The following is a 26,132-nucleotide window of genomic DNA, read 5'->3' on the forward strand; positions in this document are numbered from 1 at the left end:
AGAAATTTCGATTCACCCTCCGCCCACTACACTACAGACCAGCACATGACAGATAAATCGCAATACACTAGACGATACACCATCCTTCCACTTACCAGCACAGGTTTGTCTCATGACACAAGACAATACACCATCTGTCCATTCATTCGTGTTGAGGTCAAACTCTCCATACAGTTCTCCTAGGGACAAGGACTTGGGGTTGATGGGGTACTCCTGTAAAATAAATAATGTTCCAAAAAATGTGCAAATGAGAGTGGATACTTAAAGCCATTTATAATTAGCAGTCAGAATTAAACTATTACCTGGATGACTGACTAATACCCCCAATCCACCCTGATTCCCACTATGCACCCAACACTTGTTGATTAAGACTAGAACTGTCACCAGGATGGCTGACTAATACCCCCACTCCACAATCCACCCTGATTCCCCTAAATACTTGTTGATTAAGACTAGAACTGTCACCAGGATGGCTGACTAATACCCCCCACTCCACAATCCACCCTGATTCCCACTCCGCCCCAAACACTTGTTGATTAAGACTAGAACTGTCACCAGGATGGCTGACTAATACCCCGACTCCACAATCCACCCTGATTCCCACTCCACCCCAAACACTTTTTGATTAAGACTAGAACTGTCACCAGGATGGCTGACTAATACCCCCACTCCACAATCCACCCTGATTCCCACTCCACCCCAAACACTTGTTGATTAAGACTAGAACTGTCACCAGGATGGCTGACTAATACCCCCACTCCACAATCCACCCTGATTCCCACTCCACCCCAAACACTTGTTGATTAAGACTAGAACTGTCACCAGGATGGCTCACTAATACCCCGACTCCACAATCCACCCTGATTCCCACTCTGCCCAAAACACTTGTTGATGAAGACTAGAGCTGTCACCAGGATGGCTGACTAATACCCCCACTCCACAATCCACCCTGATTCCCACTCCACCCCAAACACTTGTTGATTAAGACTAGAACTGTCACCAGGATGGCTGACTAATACCCCGACTCCACAACCCACTCTGATTCCCACCCCGCCAAAAATACCTTTTGATTAAGACTAGAACTGGATGGCGGACTAATATCCCCTGCATGAAAGTGGGCAAAACTGGTGTACACAGGTAAATCCAATAAATAACAACATGCACTTACGCGACTTCAGTGTGAGGTTTGAATGAAGGAGAACAAAATGCTGACACAGACCGGTGAATGGACAACCGGATTTCAGTGTATACCTACGCCAACTTTGTTGCAGGGGGTATACATATGTATAACTATTAAGTTTTTTTTTGTATTTGTTTTTTATATATAACAATTAAGTTTGTGGGGTGGGACATTTTCAGCAATCTGACTACAACTATTTCGACTTATAAATAACCACATACTTGTACAAAACGATTTTATGAAGCCGTTAATTTCAATCCTACCTTCACAATCTGAAAACCACTGTCTTTCTCCTTGTTGAGACGAGATAAGGTCCCTTGTAAAATGCGCCAGGCAACTGTCTTTCCCGCCTGGGTGGATCCTACGATCATGACCGAGTGACGGGATGTCTTCGTCTCATACAGCTGAAGAATCTTGGTGATGGTGTGGCTGTTACACTGAAGCTGATTATCTTTCAGCTCAGCACTGATTGCATTCTTCATCTGCGGACAAAAAGTGTCTTCAGTGAGCAGTAAGGCTGGATTTATACCCTTCAATCCTGATTAACCCCTTTAATTACAAAGTCAAAGTTCAATTTTCTAACAGTTTGAGAATTTTCTAAGAGTTTGAGGAAAACAAGTAATCAAAAGTCTCCAACTCATTACACACAACTTGATATCATGTTTATAAAGCCTAACAAGTTTCAAAGAAATCTGTTGCAAAATGTAGGAGATCTCCAGACAAAAAATCAAATACTGACATTTACAAGTGGAATTACTTTTGCAACAGTTGAATCAAAATTTTTACAGGAAAACACAACTTCATATCATGATAACAAGGTATACCAAGTTTCAAAGAAAATATGGGAGGTGGGAGATCCAACGTTCGTGTTAGAAGTTCGGTATGGTTCTGTGTTTCAAGTTTCAAAGAGATCAGGTGAAAAAAGGTAGGAGATTGCCAGATGAACAAAAGTTTACGCCTGACTGTCGGACAATGCCTTTACCACAATAATCCCATCCAATTTGACGGGTGTATAAAAACTCTGTAAAATTGGAATTATACCTTCTAACACTGAAAAAATTACATGTGGAGTTTTCTTAAACATTTTTTGCAGGTCTTCAATGAAGATCTTTCATCTTGCAACAGAATAATCATAATTTATTACATTTTTACCAGTGAAATATCAAAAATTATTCATTCTATAAAAGTGATATTTTTCACTAGTAAAAAATATCATATTTTTCACTAGTGATTTGACCAATCAAATTAATGATTAGAAAATACCAAAATAATTGACCAATCAGAAAGCCCGACATATATGTCAGCACCTGGACAGAGGGAATTACTTTTTTTGTTTACAAATTATGCTGTAGGCCTAGTTAGCATACGGGGTAGGTTTTTCGTTGATAAAAAATGTAATAAACAGGATATCTAACAGTGTCTTCAGTAATACCAAATATATTTCACTCGTGAGGCTAATATTTTGATATTTTTCACTCGTGCTGCGCACTCGTGAAAAATATCAAAATATTAGCCGCACGAGTGAAATATATTTGGTATTACTGAAGACACTGTTAGATATCCTCTATACTATGTCCTTATGTTGAATTAAGTTACCGTGCTGTAGTCAATCGTGGGCGTTTCTATGCCTGGGAACAAGTCAGACATAATTCCATTGAACAGTGGTAGATCCACCGCTGTCATCTTCGCAATATTCATGTCCTTCATCGACAGCAACAGCAGCTGTGAAAACAGAGCATGGTGTAAAAACAGGGCAGAAGTCATGGAGTCATTTATCATTTAAATATTTGTACAATTAAATATGTTTACTTTAATTATCTGTAAATATAGATATTGCAAGCACATACATTTGTGATTATCTGATAAAAAACAATTTCTCTCATTTCTTGATTAAAGTAAAAATTATAATCTTTTAACAACATTTATCAAGCAACACAGTGATAAAAATTGGAGATATGTTTTGGTTTTTTTTTAACAAAGAAAAATGTTTAACCCTATATTGCACCTAGCTGCCTGGTAGTGATATTGTGAAAAAAAATCTGTTTTACAGCTAGAACCTAAGGGTAAATCTGTTTTACAGCTAGAACCTAAGAGTAAATCTGTTTTACAGCTAGAACCTAAGAGTAAATCTGTTTTACAGCTACAACCTAAGGGTAATTCTGTCTTCACAAATATCTTCCATAACACACCCTGAGGAATCGATCAAACATTTTGAAATCCAAGATGGCTGTCTTGGCCATATTGTCTCTTGATCAAATCTGAACAAACAAAATTGATGCGGCCACCTGAGTGTGCTGAAGAGCATAATAAAACAGATCCAGACATTGTGTGTTCTCTTTGTATATCTAGTGACATGGATGAATGTGAGAATTGTGTACCGAAAAAATATAAAGAAAGTGTATGTTGTTAAAAACCGAAAAACATGAAACAAAAGTATAAGTTGAATGAGAGATTTCTGTTGTTGATCCAACACACCTGCACAATATCTCACATATTAGTTAGCAATCAGTTGTTAATACACATTATTTGTGAAAAAATTTCAAAGTTTTCAAATATTTCTGTATAGCTTTGGCTTCAAACTCCGCTGTCCACCAATACAGTCAACGTTATCCGATGTGATGCAATAGCTATTACAATTTTTTATTTTTTATAATTTCTAATCAAAATTTAATATGAGCATAAAATTAAGTTTGTTTGTTTTCTAGGTTTATCGCCCCGTAAACAGCCAATGTCATTTTGAAGCTGGGTCTCCTTGTAGTAGCTGGTGGCTACCTCATTGAACATCATCACATATGTCCAAGACTTTCAGCACCCGGCCACTAGCTTATCTACCTTAGCGTTCCATAAAGCTACAAACCACAAGCTTATGTTACTACTTTTAGAAATCCTCTGATTTCAATAAATCCTGGTTTTAAATCCTGTGTTCTGTTCATGCATGAAATCCTTACTGCATCCCTCAACACCATACTGAATTAGATATACTGTCCAAAAACGAACATTTTTTACCAAAATAAAGTATGTCGGATATATATAATGGAAAATCCATGCTGTCTAGCTTACAATAATTAAAATATAAGTGTAATAAATGTATGATAAATAAGGTATAGATATAGTGATGTCTAGATTACGACAATAAAACAGACATACAAAAACACAGAGGATTTTTTTTTTCTGATAACTTATTTTTTTAGATTTTTGAAGTTAAAATATTTCAATTCTTCCATTATATAGATATACTGCGATGAATTGTTGTCAACTCTATGTAAATACTGCGATGATTTTGTTGTAAGGTCGATGTGAATACTGTGATGAATTGTTGTAAGGTCGATGTGAATACTGCGATGAATTGTTGTAAGGTCGATGTGAATACTGCGATGAATTGTTGTAAGGTCGATGTGAATACTGCGATGAATTGTTGTCAACTCTATGTGAATACTGCGATGAATTGTTGTAAGGTCGATGTGAATACTGCGATGAATTGTTGTAAGGTCGATGTGAATACTGTGATGAATTGTTGTAAGGTTGATGTGAATACTGCGATGAATTGTTGTAAGGTCGATGTGAATACTGCAATGAATTGTTGTAAGGTCGATGTGAATACTGCGATGAAGTTTGTATTATAATATGTATACACTTAAAGTTTTAAGATTAAAATGCTGAATAGAAGATATTAAAAATTAAGTCTTATCCTGACTTAAAATTGACTGAAATTTAAAAAAAAAAATTTTTTACTTTGCCAAGTCACCAAAAAGGTTTAATTTCTTATCTGGAAGCAGAAACTGGTAGAAATATGGGTCAAGGTTATTTATTTGAACAAAGCTGTTGGTCTTGTTCAGAAAAATATTATTTGCAAAAAGTTGAAGGCATATAAATTTTCTGGTCATTCATACTAAATGCAACAAAAAAATGGGTTTTGCATGTGATTCAGTTTTTTTGTAGGAAGCCCTTCTTTTTGTCAGTAGAGCTTCTCGTATGTTGCAATTTCCATGTCTTTGACTGTAATACAGTTTCTTGTGATTTCTGACTTCCATATTTTTGACTATAATAAAAGTTCCCCTATTTTTTAACCTTCATGTTTTTGACTATAATAAGTTTCCCCTATTTTTTAACCTTTGTGTTTTTAACTATAATAATAGTTTCCCGTATTTTGTGACCTTTATGTTTTTGACGATAATAAAAGTGTCCCCTATCTTTTAACCTCTGTGTTTCTGTGTGAAAGTTTTGTTACCTCTTCATCTGTAACATTCTCATTTTCAAACTTCTTAACAGTTCCCTGGATTTTATCAAAACCAAACTTTCAAGAATAAGTTTAAACGACACAAAACACATCACTTTAAACTAATTAATTAACAATTAGTGACATTCAGGAACAGCTGTTTTAGATCTGCTGAAACAAATGCTGTTAAACTCTGGCAACACAACAATTTCAATGCTGAAAGTGAATTAATTAATGCACAAGAAAGTCGTTTACGCAGATTTAATACATAATTAAATTCCGGAAAAAAAATTTAAATTAAAAAAAAAAAATCTTTTGCTTATTGAAATAAGTATTATATGCCATATGGTAGATTGTCAAAATAAATAAAAAACCTATCTAATAAATTCAAATTCAAATACTGGCTACAGGGTAATAACATGACTGACCGAGGATCCAACAATGCCCTCACAACACGGACAGCACATCAGTGTCTTTTTTCCAGTCAGTTTGTACTGGCTCGAAGATATTTCCTTTTTTGTTTCAGCTCAATGATAGCATTACAGAGGAAAGAGAAACCGACTTTAAGCTCATATCATACTAATCAATGCACTTTTTACAGAATCACTCTTCACAATGACAAAATAATACAAAACCTTATTATGTAGTTGGAACCAGAACATCGAAAGTTATGAGAGTAGTAGACATTTTTAAAACTAAATATCAAATGGTTTTCCTTGTAACCTACCTCTTCATCAGGCATATTGGGGTTGCTGCGCTTTTTGCGGCCAGCATACCTGAGGACCGACACAAGGGCACGAAGACCAAAGTCGTAGTGGTCTTGTTTGGAAAGCTGCTGCTCGGCCAGGGAGTATAGAGTGTACACCTTCTTGGCCAATGCCTGTGGAAAAAGTAAACAAAGTACGGTCAACACAAGTTATATATTGTGCTACAGTTGAGCTAACATCCATCTTGGCATTTTCCCCACAACCTTGGTGTTTCCCCATACAACCTAACACCCACCTTGGTTTTTCCCCCATACAACCTAACACCCACCTTGGTTTTCCCCCATACAACCCAACACCCACCTTGGTTTTCCCCCATACAACCTAACACCCACCTTGGTTTTTCCCCATACAACCTAACACCCACCTTGGTGTTCCCCCATACAACCTAACACCAACCTTGGTTTTTCCCCATACAACCTATCACCCACCTTGGTCCCCCATACAACCTAACACCCACCTTGGTTTTCCCCCATACAACCTAACACCCATCTTGGTGTTACCCAATACAACCTAACACCAACCTTGGTGTTTCCCCATACAACCTAACACACACCTTGGTTTTCCCCATACAACCTAACACACACCTTGGTTTTCCCCATACAACCTAACACACACCTTGGTTTTCCCCATACAACCTAACACCAACCTTGGTGTTTCCCCATACAACCTAACACCCACCTTGGTTTTCCCCATACAACCTAACACCCCACCTTGGTTTTCCCCCATACAACCTAACACACACCTTGGTTTTCCCCATACAACCTAACACCCACCTTGGTTTTTCCCCATACAACCTACATAACTCCCACCTTGGTTTTTCCCCATACAACCTAACACCCACCTTGGTTTTCCCCCATACAACCTAACACCCACCTTGGTTTTCCCCCATACAACCTAACACCCATCTTGGTGTTACCCCATACAACCTAACACCAACCTTGGTGTTTCCCCATACAACCTAACACACACCTTGGTTTTCCCCATACAACCTAACACACACCTTGGTGTTACCCCATACAACCTAACACCCACCTTGGTGTTACCCCATACAACCTAACACACACCTTGGTTTTCCCCATACAACCTAACACACACCTTGGTGTTACCCCATACAACCTAACACCAACCTTGGTTTTCCCCCATACAACCTAACACACACCTTGGTTTTCCCCCATACAACCTAACACCCACCTTGGTGTTACCCCATACAACCTAACACCAACCTTGGTGTTTCCCCATACAACCTAACACCCACCTTGGTTTTCCCCCATACAACCTAACACCCACCTTGGTTTTTCCCCATACAACCTAACACCCACCTTGGTTTTCCCCATACAACCTAACACCCACCTTGGTTTTTCCCCATACAACCTAACACCCACCTTGGTTTTTCCCTCATACAACCTAACATCCACCTTGGTTTTTCCCCCATACAACCCTAACACCCACCTTGGTGTTCCCCCATACAACCTAACACCCACCTTGGTGTTTCCGAAGCCTTCACCAAATAGTGTGATTTCTGCGATCAGGTTGGAGTCCGGTACAACCATGGCGATGGGTCGGAACATTGACTTGAGGTTATCGGGCAGTTCTGTACGACCAGCATAACCTGCAAACACAACACAATTATCAGATCAAGACAATAGATTTATTGTAGAGCGAATATTTTACTGACTTCCGGCTGATAAATTTATCTGTTTCTCCCAAAGAATCTCTGACCTGGTCATTAGCCGAATGCTTTAGATAAAAAAGAATGGCCTGAGTAACCTGAATATTGATGATTTCTATTTCAGTTAAAGAAAAACTATTAATATGTTATAATATTTACAGCCAGCATGGTCACATTTATCCACAAATAAGCCCTTGCCCACAAAAAAGACCCTTACTTATTTGCAGAATCATCAATTTTAGAAAAGTAAGCTTAAAGTGGTTCACAAATGAGGGGAAAGGCTTAATCTAATGATAAATATGGTACTAAACTTTTACACTAGGGGAGAGGGTTATTCTAAGGATAAATACGGTACTCAACTTTTACACTAGGGGAGGGAGGTTATTTGAGGTCAAATACGGTACTTGTGATTTGGTGGAGTGCTCACCTGGGTTCATAGTGATGAAAATACCACATGACCACACCAAGTCAATTTCACGACCTTCAAACACAAATCGGGAAGAGCCTGCTGCCAGGGCACTAAGGATGGAAAGAATCTGTTGGGCGACCACGGACAACACCTCAATGTTGATACGGTTAAACTCATCAAAGCATCCCCACGCACCAGTCTGTCAAATAAAAAAACATTTAAAAATTAAATTGGACATTGACACTTTTCTCCATTTGACACCATCGTGAATATTTCAGAATATAAATGTATATAAGAGTTATTGGTATGATTATGGTAATATTTTTAAAAATGATTTCGTAAACATGATTTTAAAGTTATTGCATTCCACAGAAGAAACATTCCATTTCTGCGTTATCCCATTTCAGTTAGACTTAATGAACTTAGATAACTTTCAACCTAATAGAACAAGCCCTTAAGCTAAAATTTATGTATTATAATTCTTTATTACCTTTTTTCCAGTGAAATATCAAAAATTATTTGTTCTATAAAAGTGATATTTTTCAGTGAAAAATATCACTTTTGCTGATTTGACCAATCAAATTATTGATTAGAAAATACCAAAATAATTGACCAATCAGAAAGCCCGACATATATCTCAGCACCTGGACAGGGGGAACTACATTTTTTGTTTACATTAGGCCTAGTTAGCATACGGGGTAGGATTTTCGTTGATAAAAAATGTAATAAACAGAATATCTAACAGTGTCTTCAGTAATACCAAATATATTTCACGAGTGCCAAACCAGTACTAATAGGTTGAACCACTAAGTTAACTTACCTGAGCAAGACCTGAGAACATGCGACCCATGGACTTGTAGTCAAGGCCTTCGGAGCAGTTCACTACAATGACGTACATCCCCAGACATTTGCCCAAGTCCTTACGGTCTCTGTTTTACCCGTTCCAGCTGGTCCCTTGGGGCTGCCTCCTCTGTGGAGGTGGAGGGCAGTGGTTAGTGTAATGTAGCACCTGTCGGTCAGCGGGGTGATGACCAGACGACCAGAGTTACCGAGGTACTCGTATCCGTATGGGAACTGGGTGTTTGTCTGTTTCACAACACAGTCGTCGATTGGTGACTAAAACAGAGGAATTAGTAAAATTAAATCAACCTCTAGATAGATTAACATTCAAGCGACCAATTATTACAATATCACATATTTTCCCAGTCAGATATCAAGAAGCCGACCCAGTAAAGTCGGAGCTGGGTATACCAACCTTTTCCCAGTAAAGTCGGAGCTGGCTAAGCCACTCGAATGCATTCTCATCTGATGTGTTGGTCTTGATCAACTTCTCAATGATGTCCCGAGCATGCACTTCAATGGTTACCAAGGCAACCACTTTTAATCGCTGCATTTTTGAAAGGTTTCCACGTATGGCTTCTGAGAATTTGTTCAACATGGCGACCTGTGATGAGAAAAAGTTTATATTAATTAATATCATTTTGCGACTTGAGTTTTACTAAACTTACAGTGTAAGAGAAAGTTAACTACACCATTAGAATAGACTTTTAGGTTCAATTCTGGTTACTAAAAGTTATTTTCAGAATCTGTTTAGCAGTATATTTCAATTGTTGAAGTTTTAAAATATCAATTTGATGATAAAACTGCCAGACTAGTATATATGTTGTATGTGAAAGGCTGGCTCTGTCTGGTCAGCTTACTTAATTGAAAAAATTTAATTTTTAATAAGTAAATGCAAATTTTCTTTGAAATTGGTAACTTTAATCATCCAGTGACAGTGATATGACCTCTGGCCCTTTGTTTCCTGTTAGAATCTGACCTTGACATGATGTGACCTAACCTTGACCTAACCTTGACCTCACCTGTTTGCGTTTCATGGTTTTCAAGGCTTTCTTGTCTCCTCTGTCCCGTGTCAGTTTGAGAGCTCGCTCTACATCTGTTGTCCATTGCATCTGACTGGCAGTGATACACAGCTAGTGAACAAAACAAAAAAAAAATGATTTCACTTATTGATAATATTCATGATACATAATACACATGATTTGTTTAGCATAAATCTTAAACTAAATATAAAACTCTTGCTCTCAAATGCAACACAAAGGATTGAAGGAGAAATAACAGATTTAAAATTTAGAGTTTCAAATGTCTCACAAATACAGATTTGCTATTCACTGTGTTTGATATGTACATCATATAAATTGAATCTATTACTGTATCAATATAGTTAAAGTAGTATGTCCTGTTAAGTTGTTTATCGTATACAGGTCCCTGTGTCGTTTGAAGACATGTAGGGTATTGGACAAGGTCCCTGTGTTGTTTGAAGACATGTAGGTTATTGGACCAGGTCCCTGTGTTGTTTGAAGACATGTAGGGTATTGGATCAGGTCCCTGTGTCGTTTGAAGACATGTAGGTTATTGGACCAGGTCCCTGTGTCGTTTGAAGACATGTAGGTTATTGGACCAGGTCCCTGTGTTGTTTGAAGACATGTAGGTTATTGGACCAGGTCCCTGTGTCGTTTGAAGACATGTACGGTATTGGACCAGGTCCCTGTGTCGTTTGAAGACATGTAGGTTATTGGACCAGGTCCCTGTGTCGTTTGAAGACATGTAGGTTATTGGACCAGGTCCCTGTGTCGTTTGAAGACATGTAGGTTATTGGACCAGGTCCCTGTGTCGTTTGAAGACATGTAGGTTATTGGACCAGGTCCCTGTGTCGTTTGAAGACATGTAGGTTATTGGACCAGGTCCCTGTGTCGTTTGAAGACATGTAGGGTATTGGACCAGGTCCCTGTGTCGTTTGAAGACATGTAGGGTATTGGACCAGGTCCCTGTGTCGTTTGACGACATGTACGGTATTGGACCAGGTCCCTGTGTCGTTTGAAGACATGTAGGTTATTGGACCAGGTCCCTGTGTCGTTTGAAGACATGTAGGGTATTGGACCAGGTCCCTGTGTCGTTTGAAGACATGTAGGTTATTGGACCAGGTCCCTGTGTTGTTTGAAGACATGTAGGTTATTGGACCAGGTCCCTGTGTCGTTTGAAGACATGTAGGGTATTGGACCAGGTCCCTGTGTCGTTTGAAGACATGTATGTTATTGGACCAGGTCCCTGTGTCGTTTGAAGAAATGTACGGTATTGGACCAGGTCCCTGTTACTGATTATTACTGTTCCAGGTGTGATTTTTACCTGTCCAGGTGTGATTTTTACCTGTCCAGGTGTGACTATTACCTGTCCAGGTGCGATATTTACCTGCCCAGGGTGTTCTTTGATCCACTTGTCTCGTTTCGTCATGTGTTTCTTCAAAGACACGCGACACTTCTTCAGCTCATCCTTCAGCGTCCATCTCATGGTTTTTTCCACATCACACAGCCAAGCCTGTCACAAACAAACATGTCATTACCTCCAATAGCTGAGCCCATTCCATTCTATTTGTCTATTAGTCATTCTCACACAGATACATAAATTATCTGCCAAAGGATTTCAAGTTTTACTTTATACAGAACGCAATATTTCTATTCTGGATGTTTTCAACAAAAACTCACTTCTGCGAGTCCCTCAAGGGGTGAGGGGGTTTGAGGGTGCAATGACTCAAGTATGCAATGGTGAAAGTCTCTCTCGACTCTGAACTCGACTAAAACTCACCTCAACAAGTCCCTCAAGGTAGACATGTTTCTCGTATTCCACAAACTCTCCCTCTGTAGACCACATTCCAGATGCCTCCCATTTCAAACTTGGCTGGATTTAATAAAAAAAATTATTTCATTTCAGTACAATAATAGTTTGATTAATTATTTTATTGATTCAAGCAAAGTTACATCTAGGCCTATATCTTATAGCGTTTTTATCATAGCTTGATTTTTATGTGAAATTTTTGAGTAATTTGGAGGGAAGCAATTTTTGTAGTAAACAACAATCGTATTTGTACTGGATACGATCTATAAAAATGATCAAAGTCACTTCGATGTTTTATTGTATACACATAACAACTATATCATAAAGAGAACAATTGATGTGGTACCTTGATCATCTCGAGCGACTTGATGTTGTCGAAGCACTTTTTGAGATGGGGCTGAACGGCTTTGGGGTTCTTTGACTGTCCAAGGATCTCAAGTAAATCGTCGTTGGACAGGAAGTAGAATCGCGGGAAGATCTGTCGTTTTGTCTCCAGGTACATGTCTAAAGATTTCTGAATCTCCTCCAATTTGAGGTTCATATCGTTCAAACTCTCCAGCAGGCCTGTAAGTGAATTTATTTGAGGACAATTACAGTAATGTTTAATGAACATTTCAATTCAGCAACATCTTAATTCTCCTATCAACTAACACTCAAATGACTATATCACCAATGTGGCCGAGTGTCGTACCTTCATGATGAGTTCCCCGGAGGGCGTTCCTGTCTTTGTTCAGACGTGACATTATCACCTTCCATTTTCCGTTAACATCATCAAACTCAGCAGACTCTCTTGGTAACTGTTTTCTGATATCTTCACCCAGGAAAATATTCTGAAAAAAAAGTTGTGTGAAGCTATTAAGAACTCTCAACATACAAATATTGTTTGTAATAATCACATCAAATTCCTTCCATCATCCTTCTCCCCTTTCACTCAACTCCCCCTTTATTCATGCTTCTCCCTATTCCCTCATCCTTCCCTCATTTTCCCTCATCCTTCCCTCATCCTTCCCCATTTCCCTCATCCTTCCCTCATTTCACCTCATCCTTCCCTCATTTCCCCTCATCCTTCCCTCATTTTCCCTCATCCTTCTCCATTTCCCTCATCCTTCCCTCATTTTCCCTCACCCTTCCCTCATTTCCACTCATCCTTCCCTCATTTTCCCTTATCCTACTTTGTTTCCCTCATCTTTCTCCCCATTACCTAAATCCTTCCCTCATTTCCCCTCATCCTTTCCTCATTTTCCCTCATCCTTCTCCATTTCCCTCATCCTTCCCTCATTTTCCCTCATCCTTCCCTCATTTCCCCTCATCCTTCCCTCATTTCCCCTTATCCTACTTTGTTTCCCTCATCTTTCTCCCCATTACCTAAATCCTTCCCTCATTTCCCCTAATCCTTCCCTCATTTCCCCTCATCTTTCTTCCATTTCCCTCATCCTACTTTGTTTCCCTCATCCTTCTCCATTTCCCTCATCCTATTTTGTTTCCATCATCTTTATTCCCTTTCCCTCATCCTTCTCTCTTTCCTCATCCTTCCCACCTTCCCTCCCCCCTGCCCTAATCCTTCTGCCCATCCCTTTATCTTCTTACCTCCAGGTACATCCATTGGCGCTGTACTTGTAACAACATTTCCACCACCTCCAGGATATGTGAGAGAACCCTCTCCCAGCGGTCTACCTCCTGTTCAAATGCCTTAACAAAGCGAGACGCCTTCATGGTAGAAAGTTGAACCTGATTATCCTCAAGAGCCAGGAACACATCATCTGTCGACCTGGGAATTTTATCAAATATTAACAGATGATATTTTCATTTAAAAAATTATTATCAAAGAGAGAATAGTCCATTATTATAGAAACAATGGCCAACTATTGTTATAGAGACAATGGCCAACTATTGTTATAGAGACAATGGCCAACTATTGTTATAGAGACAATGGCCAACTATTGTTATAGAGACAATGGCCAACTATTGTTATAGAGACAATAGCCAACTATTGTTATAGAAACAATAGCCAACTATTATTATAGAAACAATAGCCAACTATTATTAGAGACAATAGCCAACTATTGTTATAGAAACAATAGCCAACTATTATTATAGAAACAATAGCCAACTATTATTAGAGACAATAGCCAACTATTATTATAGAAACAATAGCCAACTATTATTAGAGACAATAGCCAACTATTATTATAGAAACAATAGCCAACTATTGTTATAGAGACAATAGCCAACTTTTATTATAGATATAGAGACAATAGTTAATAATTATCCAAGAGACAATAGCCAACTATTATCACACAGACAATTGCCATTTCATTTAAGCATTGATGTCAGTTTTTTTTAGTTTCATCGGGGTATGAAACAAATTTTGTTTGCAAACTGTATGAATCCGCATAGCGTTTTGTTTCATACCCCAATGAAATTAAAAAATAACTGACATCAACGCTTATAATTAATTTTTGAAAATGATTTTCTAATTTAAAACATGTTTTATGTACAATTTTACTGGTTTTAAATGGGATTCTTTTTCTCAAAGCAATACGCAACGTCAATTGTCGTATTGTGACGTCACATTTTTCGCGCCATTCTCGGAATTTCTTTCATCGAAGAATGAAAAGAATTTTTCAACCAATCACATTCTCACTGTTGTTGAGAAAAAAATGTGATGAAAAATTAATTACTATTTAGTGCATGTGGAATAAATGAATTTGCAACTTGTATGCCATTTTCAGATTTTAAAGTCATTATAAGCGCTGCCTGTCCATGGAAGTCCTGTACACTGTTTTTATCTTATATATTTTGTGTGGGATATAAAGTTGGACTCACTTGAGTTTGAAATGGCCTCTGTCCTTGTAAGGTCCGATGTCCAGCTCTGTGACATTCCAGGTACTCTCTATACCAGCCAGGCCCTGATGTAACATCACACACACCACATTTAGGGGAGTTAGCAAACAGGTTTTCAACATTTACTCTGATAATGACCTTCGACCACCAAAACAATAATCACTTTTTTGCCCCATTTAGAAAATTACCTGACAATAATACAAATTATGAGAGATGTGTGAAGCATTGTGCAGTGAAACATTTGTTAAAGTGTTCAACCCGCCCAGTTTTATAAAAAAAAAAAAAAAAAATTTTTTTTTTTTTTTTTTTTTCGTTGCATGAAATATTCAAACAAGAAAATCAATATTTACAGGAACATAAAAGACTTTACTGGATATTTGTATGATGTAAAATGTTTTAATTTGATGAATAATTTCTAATTTTATTTTACCTGTTCAATTGCCAATTCTTTGGTAGCAGCACCCGAGATGTCACCGATCTGCTCAGCAAACTGATCAAACCCATACTCTATGATCTTCTCTAGAGTGAAGTCCTCGCTGTTGTGGTCAAACTCCTTGGCCATGTCTTTCTGTAAACCATCAGAGATATACCGTAATCATTGCTAAATTTAATCATTGAAAATATCATAATATTATTTCAACAATGACAAATTTGATTGATTTAGTAGTACTTAGGTGTAAAAGGTTATATTACAAATGGTCAACTCAGTTTGTGTTGAGATATCTTGTTCCTGAGATTTATATTACGGACAACTCACGCTGTCATCTTGCAGTTTACCTGGATTTGTGTCCAATGTCGAGGTCTCATGGCTTTGTTTTTAAGGTCGTTGATGAGAGGCATGGTCCTTTTGAATTGGTCAACTTTATTTCTGCTTGTATCCACCACTTCCCAGTTCTTGTCCTGAAACACAATATTTCCTTAATATACACCCATACTAAAACTTCAATGTCAAGAATTAAAATTTCTCATCTCTTGATCTGTTACAGTAAAACCTTGGTATTACTCCCCTCGACTGTCTACAGTAAAACCTCAGTATTACTCCTCTCGACTGTAATAAGATTCTACCTTGAGCTCCTTGCTGAAGCGGTTTAACTTTTTGTAGATAGCCTGCGAGTTATTTTCCATGTCCGTGGTTTGTAGCTCAGTAAACTTGTTGCCTTTCCAGTCGGACCAGAGTCCCTCCCACTCCTTGTTGAGGTTCCAGATCGTCTCGATCAACTCCAAGTCCTAGGACAGAAAGTATCAAAGGTAAAGTATGAAACAAGAGGCCCATGGGCCTGAACAGTCACCATTAAATATTTTAGTTAATTTGACCCTTTTTACCCCCAGAGGTCAGTCAGGCCCTACATGTGCATAGCCTCAAACTGTCATCCCATGTTGATAATGTTAACCAAATTAGAATGAATTCCAATAGAAACCAAACAAATAATAGTCAAAAATGTGATTTCCCATTTAAACCAGGGTAATGTTTATCCAATTCCCAGAGGCAAACGGGGTCATAAAAGGGTAATAAAATTCACTGTTTTGGTAAAGCACTTTGTCTCAGGTAATCCAAAAACATTTGAAATATTTACAGACGAAGAAACACAGTCAGATCCATATTTACAATTTGTTTCTCAGACAAAAAATAATGACGTCCACAGGACCGGAGGAATCGGTTCCTCATATCCAGAATTCATTAGAGGTTGAGTCAAATTTGACTAATCTTAACTTGCTTTAACTAAACAGGATTTTTTATGAAACCTGTTTGTCTTAAAAATACTGTACTGATATAGTAAGCAATATAAAATCTAAGCCTTTCATCATACAATTATTGACATCATACCTTATCAAGATTTGCAACCTCCTTGGATGGTGGCTGGTCAATCTTGAAAATATTGAGTCCCTTCCTGATCTCCTGCTCTTGTCGCTTCAGAGCATTCAATTGTTCTTTGATAGCAGCTACACTCTCCAAAGCGTCACCTGTTACGATGCTTGCAGCAAATGGACCCTTGGTAGCAAATTCGTCCATTAAGTTGTGAATCTGCTTCTTAAATTCTTCTGACTGTGCAAGCAATCCACTCTTGAATTTCTCCTACAATCCACAGAAAATATGATATAATTCACTTGAAAAATGAAAATGTTTTTATAACAGAAAAAAAAGAAAATGCAACAGCTTTGTCATAGAAATATCATTTCATAGTTAACCACAAAAGAGGGAAAATTAAGCTGAATGTGTAAAAATATAAGCATCTTTACAACAGATATTGAAGGGAGATAAGTTATTCAAACAACATATAAAAGGGAGATAATATATTATGACCACACATAAAAGGGACATAATCTATTTCAACCTCATACCAAAGGGAGATAATCTATTACAGATACATGAAAAAGGGAGATAAATTATTCCCACCAAATATTAAAGGGAGATAATCTATTACAGATACATGTAAAAGGGAGATAAATTATTCCCACCAAATATTAAAGGGAGATAATATATTACAACCAAAAGTCAAAGGGAGATAATCCATAACAATAATTCACTGACCTTGTGTTTCTTCAGCATGGTCTCTGCATCGATAAGGGTCTGTTGGAATGTCACCCATTCATTGCTCAATTCATTCAGCATAGCCGTCACCTGGTGGAATAAAACAGATTACATTTCATCACACATCTGTCCTCTTTGAGACGCAGACTGGAGTGAAGTTTACATTTTATCTATATACAGTCGTGTATATTTAATTATTATTCTTACCTCCTCAGATATTGGGACTTCATACTTCTCCAGGATGCTGAACTGATCATGTAGCGGTGGGAACTTGGCCTCTGTGTCTGCGAGTCCCGTGTGTAGTAGTTCCCACAGATTAAGGCTGTTACCAAGCTCATCCAAGGTCTGAGGAGGTTTGCTAACACTGTAGACAGAAAACAAGAGTCACATAATCTGAGAAAGCCTACAGTATATTCTTAATACACAAGGATGTCAATATAACGAGATAACAATATACCATGTACAGTATATTTTGAAATGAAAACCAACAAAGATCAAAGTTTTGATGAATTTGATAAAAATACCTGGTCATGTGATCATTGAGGATGTCTGCTTCCAGACAAAATGGCCACTTAATACAGGACGATACAACGACTCGGGGCAGATTTTTGTGGCTGTTGGCCGCGTTAGACAGGTGACCGCTTATATAAGGTTCATTATATAGCGTTTTCCAAAGGGCGGACCACAGACTGGCCGCTTAACGGAGGTGGCCTCTTATTCAAGGTGGCCGTTAGAGCAGGTTTGACGGTATTTGTTTTCACCCTATCAACAAGATCCGGTTTTGTTTTACTTATACAAACTTACTTGGCGCCGTTATCCTTGAGGAAGTTGTGGAGCTCATTGAGGCGACTGGTGGCTATCTCACGGAGCAGGGTAGTGAATTTGTTCTGCCATTCTTGACAGTGCCCAAGGATGGCGTACTTGAGAGGTGAGCAGTCGAGGAGAACAAACTGGATATTGAGGATGGTTTCCTGGGTCTGAACATTGTTGGCGACCTCATCATATCTGTGGACAATGGACAATACATTACAGTTAACTTCTCACTTCAGGTTTGCTGATTGGTAATCCCTTATCAAATAGGAAATAGCGCAAGCGGAAAAAAAAATACCCATCAGATGCCAAAGCGACAGGGATTCTTGTATCAAAATTCATAAAATGTGGATGTGTAACAAGAAAAATTGTTAAAAAAATCCACACAACAATCATAACTATATGTCATATTAACACATCTTATCGAAGTATAAATTTCATAGAGATCAGTTTAAAACTCAGTCAGAAGATCTCCGGACAAGATCAAATACCGAAATAAACAAAGGGCAAGAACTTAAAATTAGGAAAAAAATGTGAAATTATGTTGATGCCACTCAGGAAAATACAACTATCATGTATAAGAATTAGAAAGCTAACAAAGTTTCAAAGTGGCCCGTTAAAACTTGTAGGAGTTGATCTCTGGACAAGAATCAAATATGGAAAAAACAAAATATTTTTTTGTAACAAGAGCTGTTGTAGAACACCATAGCTAGTCTCAAAAACTTAAACTTGAAAAACCAACTCTTGACTCTGACGCCGGGGTGACAACATTAGCTCTCCCTCTTCTTCATAGATGTGAGCTAAACATAGTTTTATCAAAATGCAACTCAGGAAATACTTCTATATATCATGATTTTAAAGCCTTCTAAGTGACTGAGTGATCACGGGAAAAATGGAGGTCTCAAGACAAACAAAAATGGATGGAAAGAAGAACACACAATGCTCTCCACAACAACTTACCTGGCTATGTTTTTGATGGAAAGAAGAACAGACAATGCTATTCACAACAACTCACCTGGCTATGTCGGCATCAAAGGAGGAGACCTGTGGGTTGAGTTTCTGGTAACGTTTGATAAACATGTCTTTGTTTATCTCCCAGATCTCGCGGTAGTTATCCCACGTACTCAGGTAGTTCTGTAGATTGGTGGCGTTAGTCTGCATTCCTGTGTTAATAACGGTCTGGATCTTCTTTGTCTCCTCGTCCCGTGATATAACCTCATGGATTGGCTGTACAATAAACGGAACCATTTAGGATATATCTATAATCATCCATGAACTAGAAATATGTTCATAGAATATGAATGTCAACATTCCCCGTTTTATTTTGGGCCCTCAATAATGACCTAAATAATATGCTAAAAATTTTGAACCTTTATCAGTTATTTTCTTTGATTTCATTTGGGGTCGAATACAGGCCCCTTCCCCAAGAGAAATTTTGCTTTATTTTCCCAATTTTTAGTTTATATTTTACAAACAAAAATTATTTTTCCTGTATTTTAATTAAATATGAAGAAATGTTGATCATAATGCATTATACATAGTGTTTTCACAAGCCAATGTCATATATTCTACCAGTGACCATAGCTAAATTATTTATATTTAGTACATCTGTATATAGATTTGATAGTTATTTTTGAGCTTGGAAGAGAGTAATTTTTTCCTGATATTAGAAACCACGGCCATATTTTCCAAATGGAAAAGGCACAGGCCCCTTTATAATAAGGGTAAGAAAATCACTGTTTATTGCGGCAGCAGACAGACAGACATTTTTGGTTTGTTTTTGTTTAACGTCCTATTAACAGCCAGGGTCATTTAAGGACGTGCCAGGTTTTGGAGGTGGAGGAAAGCCGGAGTACCCGGAGAAAAACCACCGACCTACGGTCAGTACCTGGCAACTGCCCCACGCAGGTTTCGAACTCGCAACCCAGAGGTGGAGGCTAGTGATAAAGTGTTGGGACACCTTAACCACTCGGTCACCGGGGCCCCCAGACAGACAGACAACAGATGAATGGAGTGACAGACAGAATCGGGATAAAACAGTATACCCCGAATAAAAAAGGACCATTTTTATAGTACTCATTATCAAAACACTTTAAGACAAGGTTCTAGATAACTTCAGTCTGTCGATGAGTAAAACCTGTCTTCATTCGACCCCTCTGTAGCCAGGATCTGTCTTGAAGACAATTTTCATAATTTCAGACCACAGGTTATTTAAACACTGTTTTTATTGACATCAGGCTATTTATCTGACAAAGACATCGGTCTAGATTTTCCCCTCAAGTAACCTTGACAACACTCGAGAATATCACACTTTACTTACATCCTTGGTGGAACGTTTCTTGGTGAGGATGTTGGGAAGTCGGACAATAGTGGACACAGCCTTGGTCAGCTGACCCCCAATACTGCCAATGACATTGGCCAGTTGTTTAAGTGTGGGCTGGAACTCCACCTGTAGGAAATATTCATTGTCAGTTAAATTACATGGGTTGTAATGTAGTCCACAAGGCATGAGCATCTTGTATAATGTAAGTTGAGAGTTAGATACAGTAGAACAAAAAAATACATTTTCATACCGCTGTTTAATTCTCCTAGGACATTGATGATGAGCGAAAGAGGAATTCGAAAAAATAGTTCAAAAGAACAGGAGTGTAATAGTCATTTTTTTCAAAACTGGATTTCAAAAAAAAATCAAGAACAAATACATGTACAAGGTTTTACCTTACAATGGTGGCAGTTTAACAAGGTTTTACTGTATAAACGGTGGCTGTATAACAAGGTTTTACTGTATAAATGGTGGCTGTATAACAAGGTTTTACTGTATAAACGGTGGCTGTATAACAAGGTTTTACTGTATAAATGGTGGCTGTATAACAAGGTTTTACTGTTCAATGGTGGCAGTATAACAAGGTTTTACTGCACAATATAACTGGTGGCAGTATTACAAGGTTTTACTGTACAATGGTGGCAGTATAACAAGGTTTTACTGTATAAATGGTGGCTGTATAACAAGGTTTTACTGTCCAATGATGGCAGTATAACAAGGTTTTACAGGACAATGTTGGCAGTATAACAAGGTTCTATTTTAAACCAGATTGTTTCCATGCAATAACGTACCTTGTCACCTTGGAGACAAACTTTGACCCTAAATAGAGGATTAGGGGCGGACTTGCCGTCTCCATTGACCGCCTTGGACAGTTCCTGGAGAGACCATTTAATGTTGAGTCGGAACGCTTCCTCAACCATTCGGTCCATCTTCTCTGTGTATCTGTGCCAGTGTTGTTGTACCTGTCATCCAACACAATTACAAAACATACATATTCAGGTTTTACACATAACCTAGCTCCCTCATTTTGTTTGAGAATACGGCTGAAAAATATCCTAGAAAGCAGAAAAGGAAGATGAAGAGAATTTCATTTGCATCTGTTCTGTGGACAGGGATATCTCAACACAATCCTGTGGAAGAATTGGCTGTTCAGCCCAAGGCTTGATAAGAGCTTGCCAAACTCTTTCAAAAGGGTAGAGATATTCCTATCCATTTAACAGACCTATGTTTGGTTATTTTTCTCTCATACTTTTGAATAAACAATAGAAATAATCAAGCTATTCAAAAATTCAAAATGGCTACCTGTAGGCCATTTTGTTTACCGATTAGTCCCAAAATTGATCATGCATCATTGCATGACTAATTACTAAGTCGAGGAATATACATACGACATTTGAGAAAGATCTGTGAAGAACTTTCCGATCAAAAGTGATATCAAATTTCAACTGTCAAAATTTGAAATGGCTGCTAGCCAGTCATCTTGTTTTCAGTCGTAAAATTGAAACATGCACAGCTAGAGACCGATGGAAAAATTACTTTTCAAGAAAGAGGGATGACAAGGATTGGTGGATGACGGACGGTGTACGACGGACCAGTGACAAAGAGCAATTGGAATCTCCCACCATCTGATGATGGTGTGTTAATGTAGACACACGTACCTCCATGCCGTCATTTTTGAAGACTTCATACGTATTTCTCATCATCCTGACCAGCTCATCATGCAGATTTTTGAGTTTCTTGGAAACATTTTCTCTGTGATTTGCCTGAAAAAGCATAAATCATAACTTCAACCTTTCTTTACATTTCCTGAATTTTACAAAATATTTCACAGACAATTTTTTTTTTTTTTTTTTGCATATTTAATTGCTGCCCGATTTATCCTTCCTATATTCAAATAGATTTTTTTTTCTTTCTTTTGTCAACCAAACTGTACTACAGATATATATTAAGCTCATCACTATGAATTGTACTCAATATTTACAATAAAAAGTAGCAAACAAATATTTTAAAAAAGAAAGTTTCCAAACCTGTTCCTCGTCGAATTCCAGATTTTCGTAGACTTTGCGACTGTCTATGCTGATCAGTAACATGTCACTGATTTGAACACACTGTTTAGAAATCTCCATGTTGGCATTTTTATAGTCATCCACAGTCACTTGTATCTTGCTAGCATTGATACGACAGTCAGTTACAAAGAAATCAGAAATACCCTTTGATGCCCAGGTCAATTTCGTCAAACCTGGATGAATCTTTTTGTCTAGGAAACGAATTCTTTCCTTAAATAGTCCTCTTTCTTCCACTGATAGTGCAGCAATAATTCTATGGAGAAAATAAAGATAGATTGTTTGAATGAAAGACTCGGGAGTGGAGACTCACAGACTTGGAAGTCGGGACTCAAAGACTCAGATCTGAGGACTCAAAGATTCGGAAGTCGGGACTCAAAGACTCAGATCTGAGGACTCAAAGATTCGGAAGTCGGAAGTCAAAGACTCAGATCTGAGGACTCAAAGATTCCGAAGTGGGGACTCAAAGACTCGGATGTGGGGACTCAAATACTAATGAAGGGGATGATATAGAAACTGGGGAATGGATATTGAGATAATTGTTTTATCCTTAAAGTAAATCCTGATACTGTTTGGTAAACATTACCTGTTGTAGTCACGAACAACCAACAGAACATGTTCGCGGAGGGCGCGGAGATCCTCGCGTTTGTTGTAAACATCTGTAGCGTAGTGTGGAATCTCAAACATGAGACGCTCCCAGTAGTGTATTTCCTGGAACATCTTCAGGAGGCTCCTACAAGTACGACCAACATAAATCAGATCCATACGAATATAAATATTGATTGGAGCCAGTTTTTTCGCCAATACCTTGTTGTGTTATTTTGTAAGAAAAACATTGCATTTGTGTGAACAGAGCTTGCTGTGGAGGGGAAAACCCATATGACTATCTTTACGAAGTGGAAAAAATATTGATTATTATAATTCTGGTGCTCAAACTGAACAGTGTCAAGTTGACCAGAGTGGTTTGACTCATTGGAAGATATACAGAATTTTTACTATTGTCTTACCTGTTGAAATTGATGTCCAACATCGGCGGTTTCTCGCTACTTCTACACATCAGAGGCACCTCTAGTAACTTCATGGGCTCCTATAAAAGAATGTATATATGTAGTTAGAATGCTGAAAGTTATTTTTATGGACAAAATATTACATCAGGAAAATTGTACTTTTCTGTAAAATATATATACAACAATACTATTATATTGACAGTAAATGCAGTAATAAAAAAAATTTATAGTACTACATGCAATAACATCAAGTAAAATTTTCTATCATCACGCTTTTCTTAAAACAGCACCTTTTTTCATTTTTATAGAGATGTCAAATTTAAAAAAGGTAGCAATCCTTTCACATATTTCACAAAACATACACACCCACACACTCCACATACACACACACACCCTAACTCCACACTCACACCACTCCACATACACACACCCTAACTCCACACTCACACCCACACACTCCATATACACATACACACCATAACTCCACACTCACACCCACACCCACCACCACCTCCACACCCACCCCCCACACCCCACCCCACCACACTTTACATGCCCCACACCCTAACTCCACACCCACACACCCACACACTCCATATACACACCCTAACTCCACACTCACACTCCACATACACACCCTAACTCCACACTCACACTCCACATACACTCACACTCCACATACACACCCTAACTCCACACACACACCCACACACTCCCTACAAACCACCACCCTACTCCCACTCCCCACCCACATACACCTCCCCTACCTCCACACCCCCCACCCCACCCACCATACGCCCTCCCCCAAATCCCCCCCCCCCACCCCCCCACACACCACACAACACCCACCCCCTCCACCACCCCCCACACACTCCACATACAGATACACACACACATGTACACCCACACTCACACCCACACACACACTCTCACATATTACAGGTACATTTTTACCTGTAAAAGGAAAGTCACAACTGAAATCTAAAATATGCAAGTATACAATGTTTATATAAACAATGAAGTAAACACAATATGATAATCAATTTCATTTTAAGGGAACTGTAATTTTTAGATGCTGAAATGTAAACTATACATAAATTACAATACAATGTATATTATCACTGAAAATAGAACCAAAAAAGACATTTTAGACTTCTCGTTGAGTATTACTTCAAATTTCTATAATAATACTCACCAAAAACAGAAAAAGATTTTTCTGTCTGAATTAAATCAATTGTTTCAATACTCAAATGCAGTTTATGTTATGTTAAAAGAGTATAAGAAAAATACCCTACACAGAGATCAGTTTAGACGTGTAAAGCCAAACACCGAATATTATGATACAAAAGATTAAATATGAAATATTGATCTGCTTAGGGTGTTCATAAGATACCATGGGCCCAAATTTTTTATTTCAAAAATTGCCCAGCATGACCTTTTAGCTTGACCAATGATCACCAAATTTTTTCAAGCATGAATGGATTTGATTGCTGGGTTTACTGCCCTGTAAACAGCCAGGGTCATTTTGAGGTGAGGTCTCCATGTAGTAGCTGATGGCTACCTAACTGAACAACTTCTAAGAGGTCAGTCATATGCTATCCCCGGCGACTTGGGTAAGGTGAAAATTACCACATCACAGGATGGTGATTGTGGTCTCAGCTCCTTGAGAATTGGATCAAACATTCATAGATAGACCCAAGACTGCATTACTCATTGATCTTCCGACTGAGCTACCACAGCCCCTCTGGTGTAACTTCACCCTTAATTATAAGCTAAGAAATACTGAGAGATCGAGAAATAGAAGTATAATCTACATGTTGATAAAAGACTCCATTTAATATTGTTGTATGTATGTGTTAGTGATAGTTATAGATGTATAGCTATTACATGTATGTTGTTACCGCGGAAGTCCACAAAATCCCCATAGATTAGTGTAATTTATAATTGTTATCGTCAAGTTATTCTCAGAGATTCGTTATAATGTCATAGCCATGTACATATCAAGACCTGAAAATAGACAAACTGCAATGTCTATCATGACAGTTTAAAAGCCAAGTCATGCCATTTTTACCCAAGACGAAATTATAGCCCTCAATATTTAATGATGACAATGCATCCATTGGGAAATGGGTCCTAACGAGTATGATTAAACACTATCTGTGAACTCCATGTCTGCAGTCTCTTACCAATGATTCCTCAGAAGAAACATTTACGCATGTTTTACCATTTCATTACATATTTGTATCAAAAATCAATAACCGTTGTTTTACTGTGACATATCAGTAAAAAAATCAATAACCAAGAATTTACTGTGACTTATTGGTCAAAATCCCAATAACTATGGTTTTACTGTGACTTATCAGTCAAAACCTCAATAACCAATGTTTTACTGTGACTTGTCAGTCAAAACCTCAATAACCAAGGTTTTACTGTGACTTATCAGTCAAAACCTCAATAACCAAGGTTTTACTGTGACTTATCAGTCAAAACCTCAATAACCAAGGTTTTACTGTGACTTATCAGTCAAAACCTCAATAACCAAGGTTTACTGTGACTTAATTGTCAGTCAAAACCTCAATAACCAAGGTTTACTGTGACTTGTCAGTCAAAACCTCAATAACCAAGGTTTTACTGTGACTTGT

The 26,132-nt window shown here is 38.0% G+C and overlaps 1 protein-coding gene across 1 annotated transcript in view; it reads right to left on the reverse strand.

Annotated features, from left to right (window-relative positions):
- Positions 1–26,132, reverse strand: part of LOC117341586 (dynein heavy chain 2, axonemal-like) — an 81,767-nt gene that overhangs the window by 43,385 nt on the left and 12,250 nt on the right. Inside the window, 30 exon segments of the mRNA XM_033903439.1 lie at positions 96–213; positions 1,444–1,662; positions 2,777–2,902; positions 6,124–6,276; positions 7,645–7,772; positions 8,260–8,440; positions 9,062–9,165; positions 9,168–9,357; positions 9,497–9,685; positions 10,104–10,214; positions 11,491–11,616; positions 11,884–11,976; positions 12,260–12,477; positions 12,605–12,743; positions 13,501–13,681; positions 14,740–14,822; positions 15,188–15,325; positions 15,535–15,657; positions 15,823–15,984; positions 16,583–16,831; positions 17,288–17,377; positions 17,495–17,651; positions 18,092–18,292; positions 19,113–19,324; positions 20,418–20,546; positions 21,212–21,382; positions 22,079–22,183; positions 22,448–22,739; positions 23,070–23,216; positions 23,491–23,570. Of these exon segments, the coding sequence (XP_033759330.1) occupies positions 96–213; positions 1,444–1,662; positions 2,777–2,902; positions 6,124–6,276; positions 7,645–7,772; positions 8,260–8,440; positions 9,062–9,165; positions 9,168–9,357; positions 9,497–9,685; positions 10,104–10,214; positions 11,491–11,616; positions 11,884–11,976; positions 12,260–12,477; positions 12,605–12,743; positions 13,501–13,681; positions 14,740–14,822; positions 15,188–15,325; positions 15,535–15,657; positions 15,823–15,984; positions 16,583–16,831; positions 17,288–17,377; positions 17,495–17,651; positions 18,092–18,292; positions 19,113–19,324; positions 20,418–20,546; positions 21,212–21,382; positions 22,079–22,183; positions 22,448–22,739; positions 23,070–23,216; positions 23,491–23,570 (4,615 nt within the window).

Source organism: Pecten maximus, chromosome 14 (assembly GCF_902652985.1).
Source record: "Pecten maximus chromosome 14, xPecMax1.1, whole genome shotgun sequence".
Lineage (NCBI taxonomy): Eukaryota > Metazoa > Mollusca > Bivalvia > Pectinida > Pectinidae > Pecten > Pecten maximus.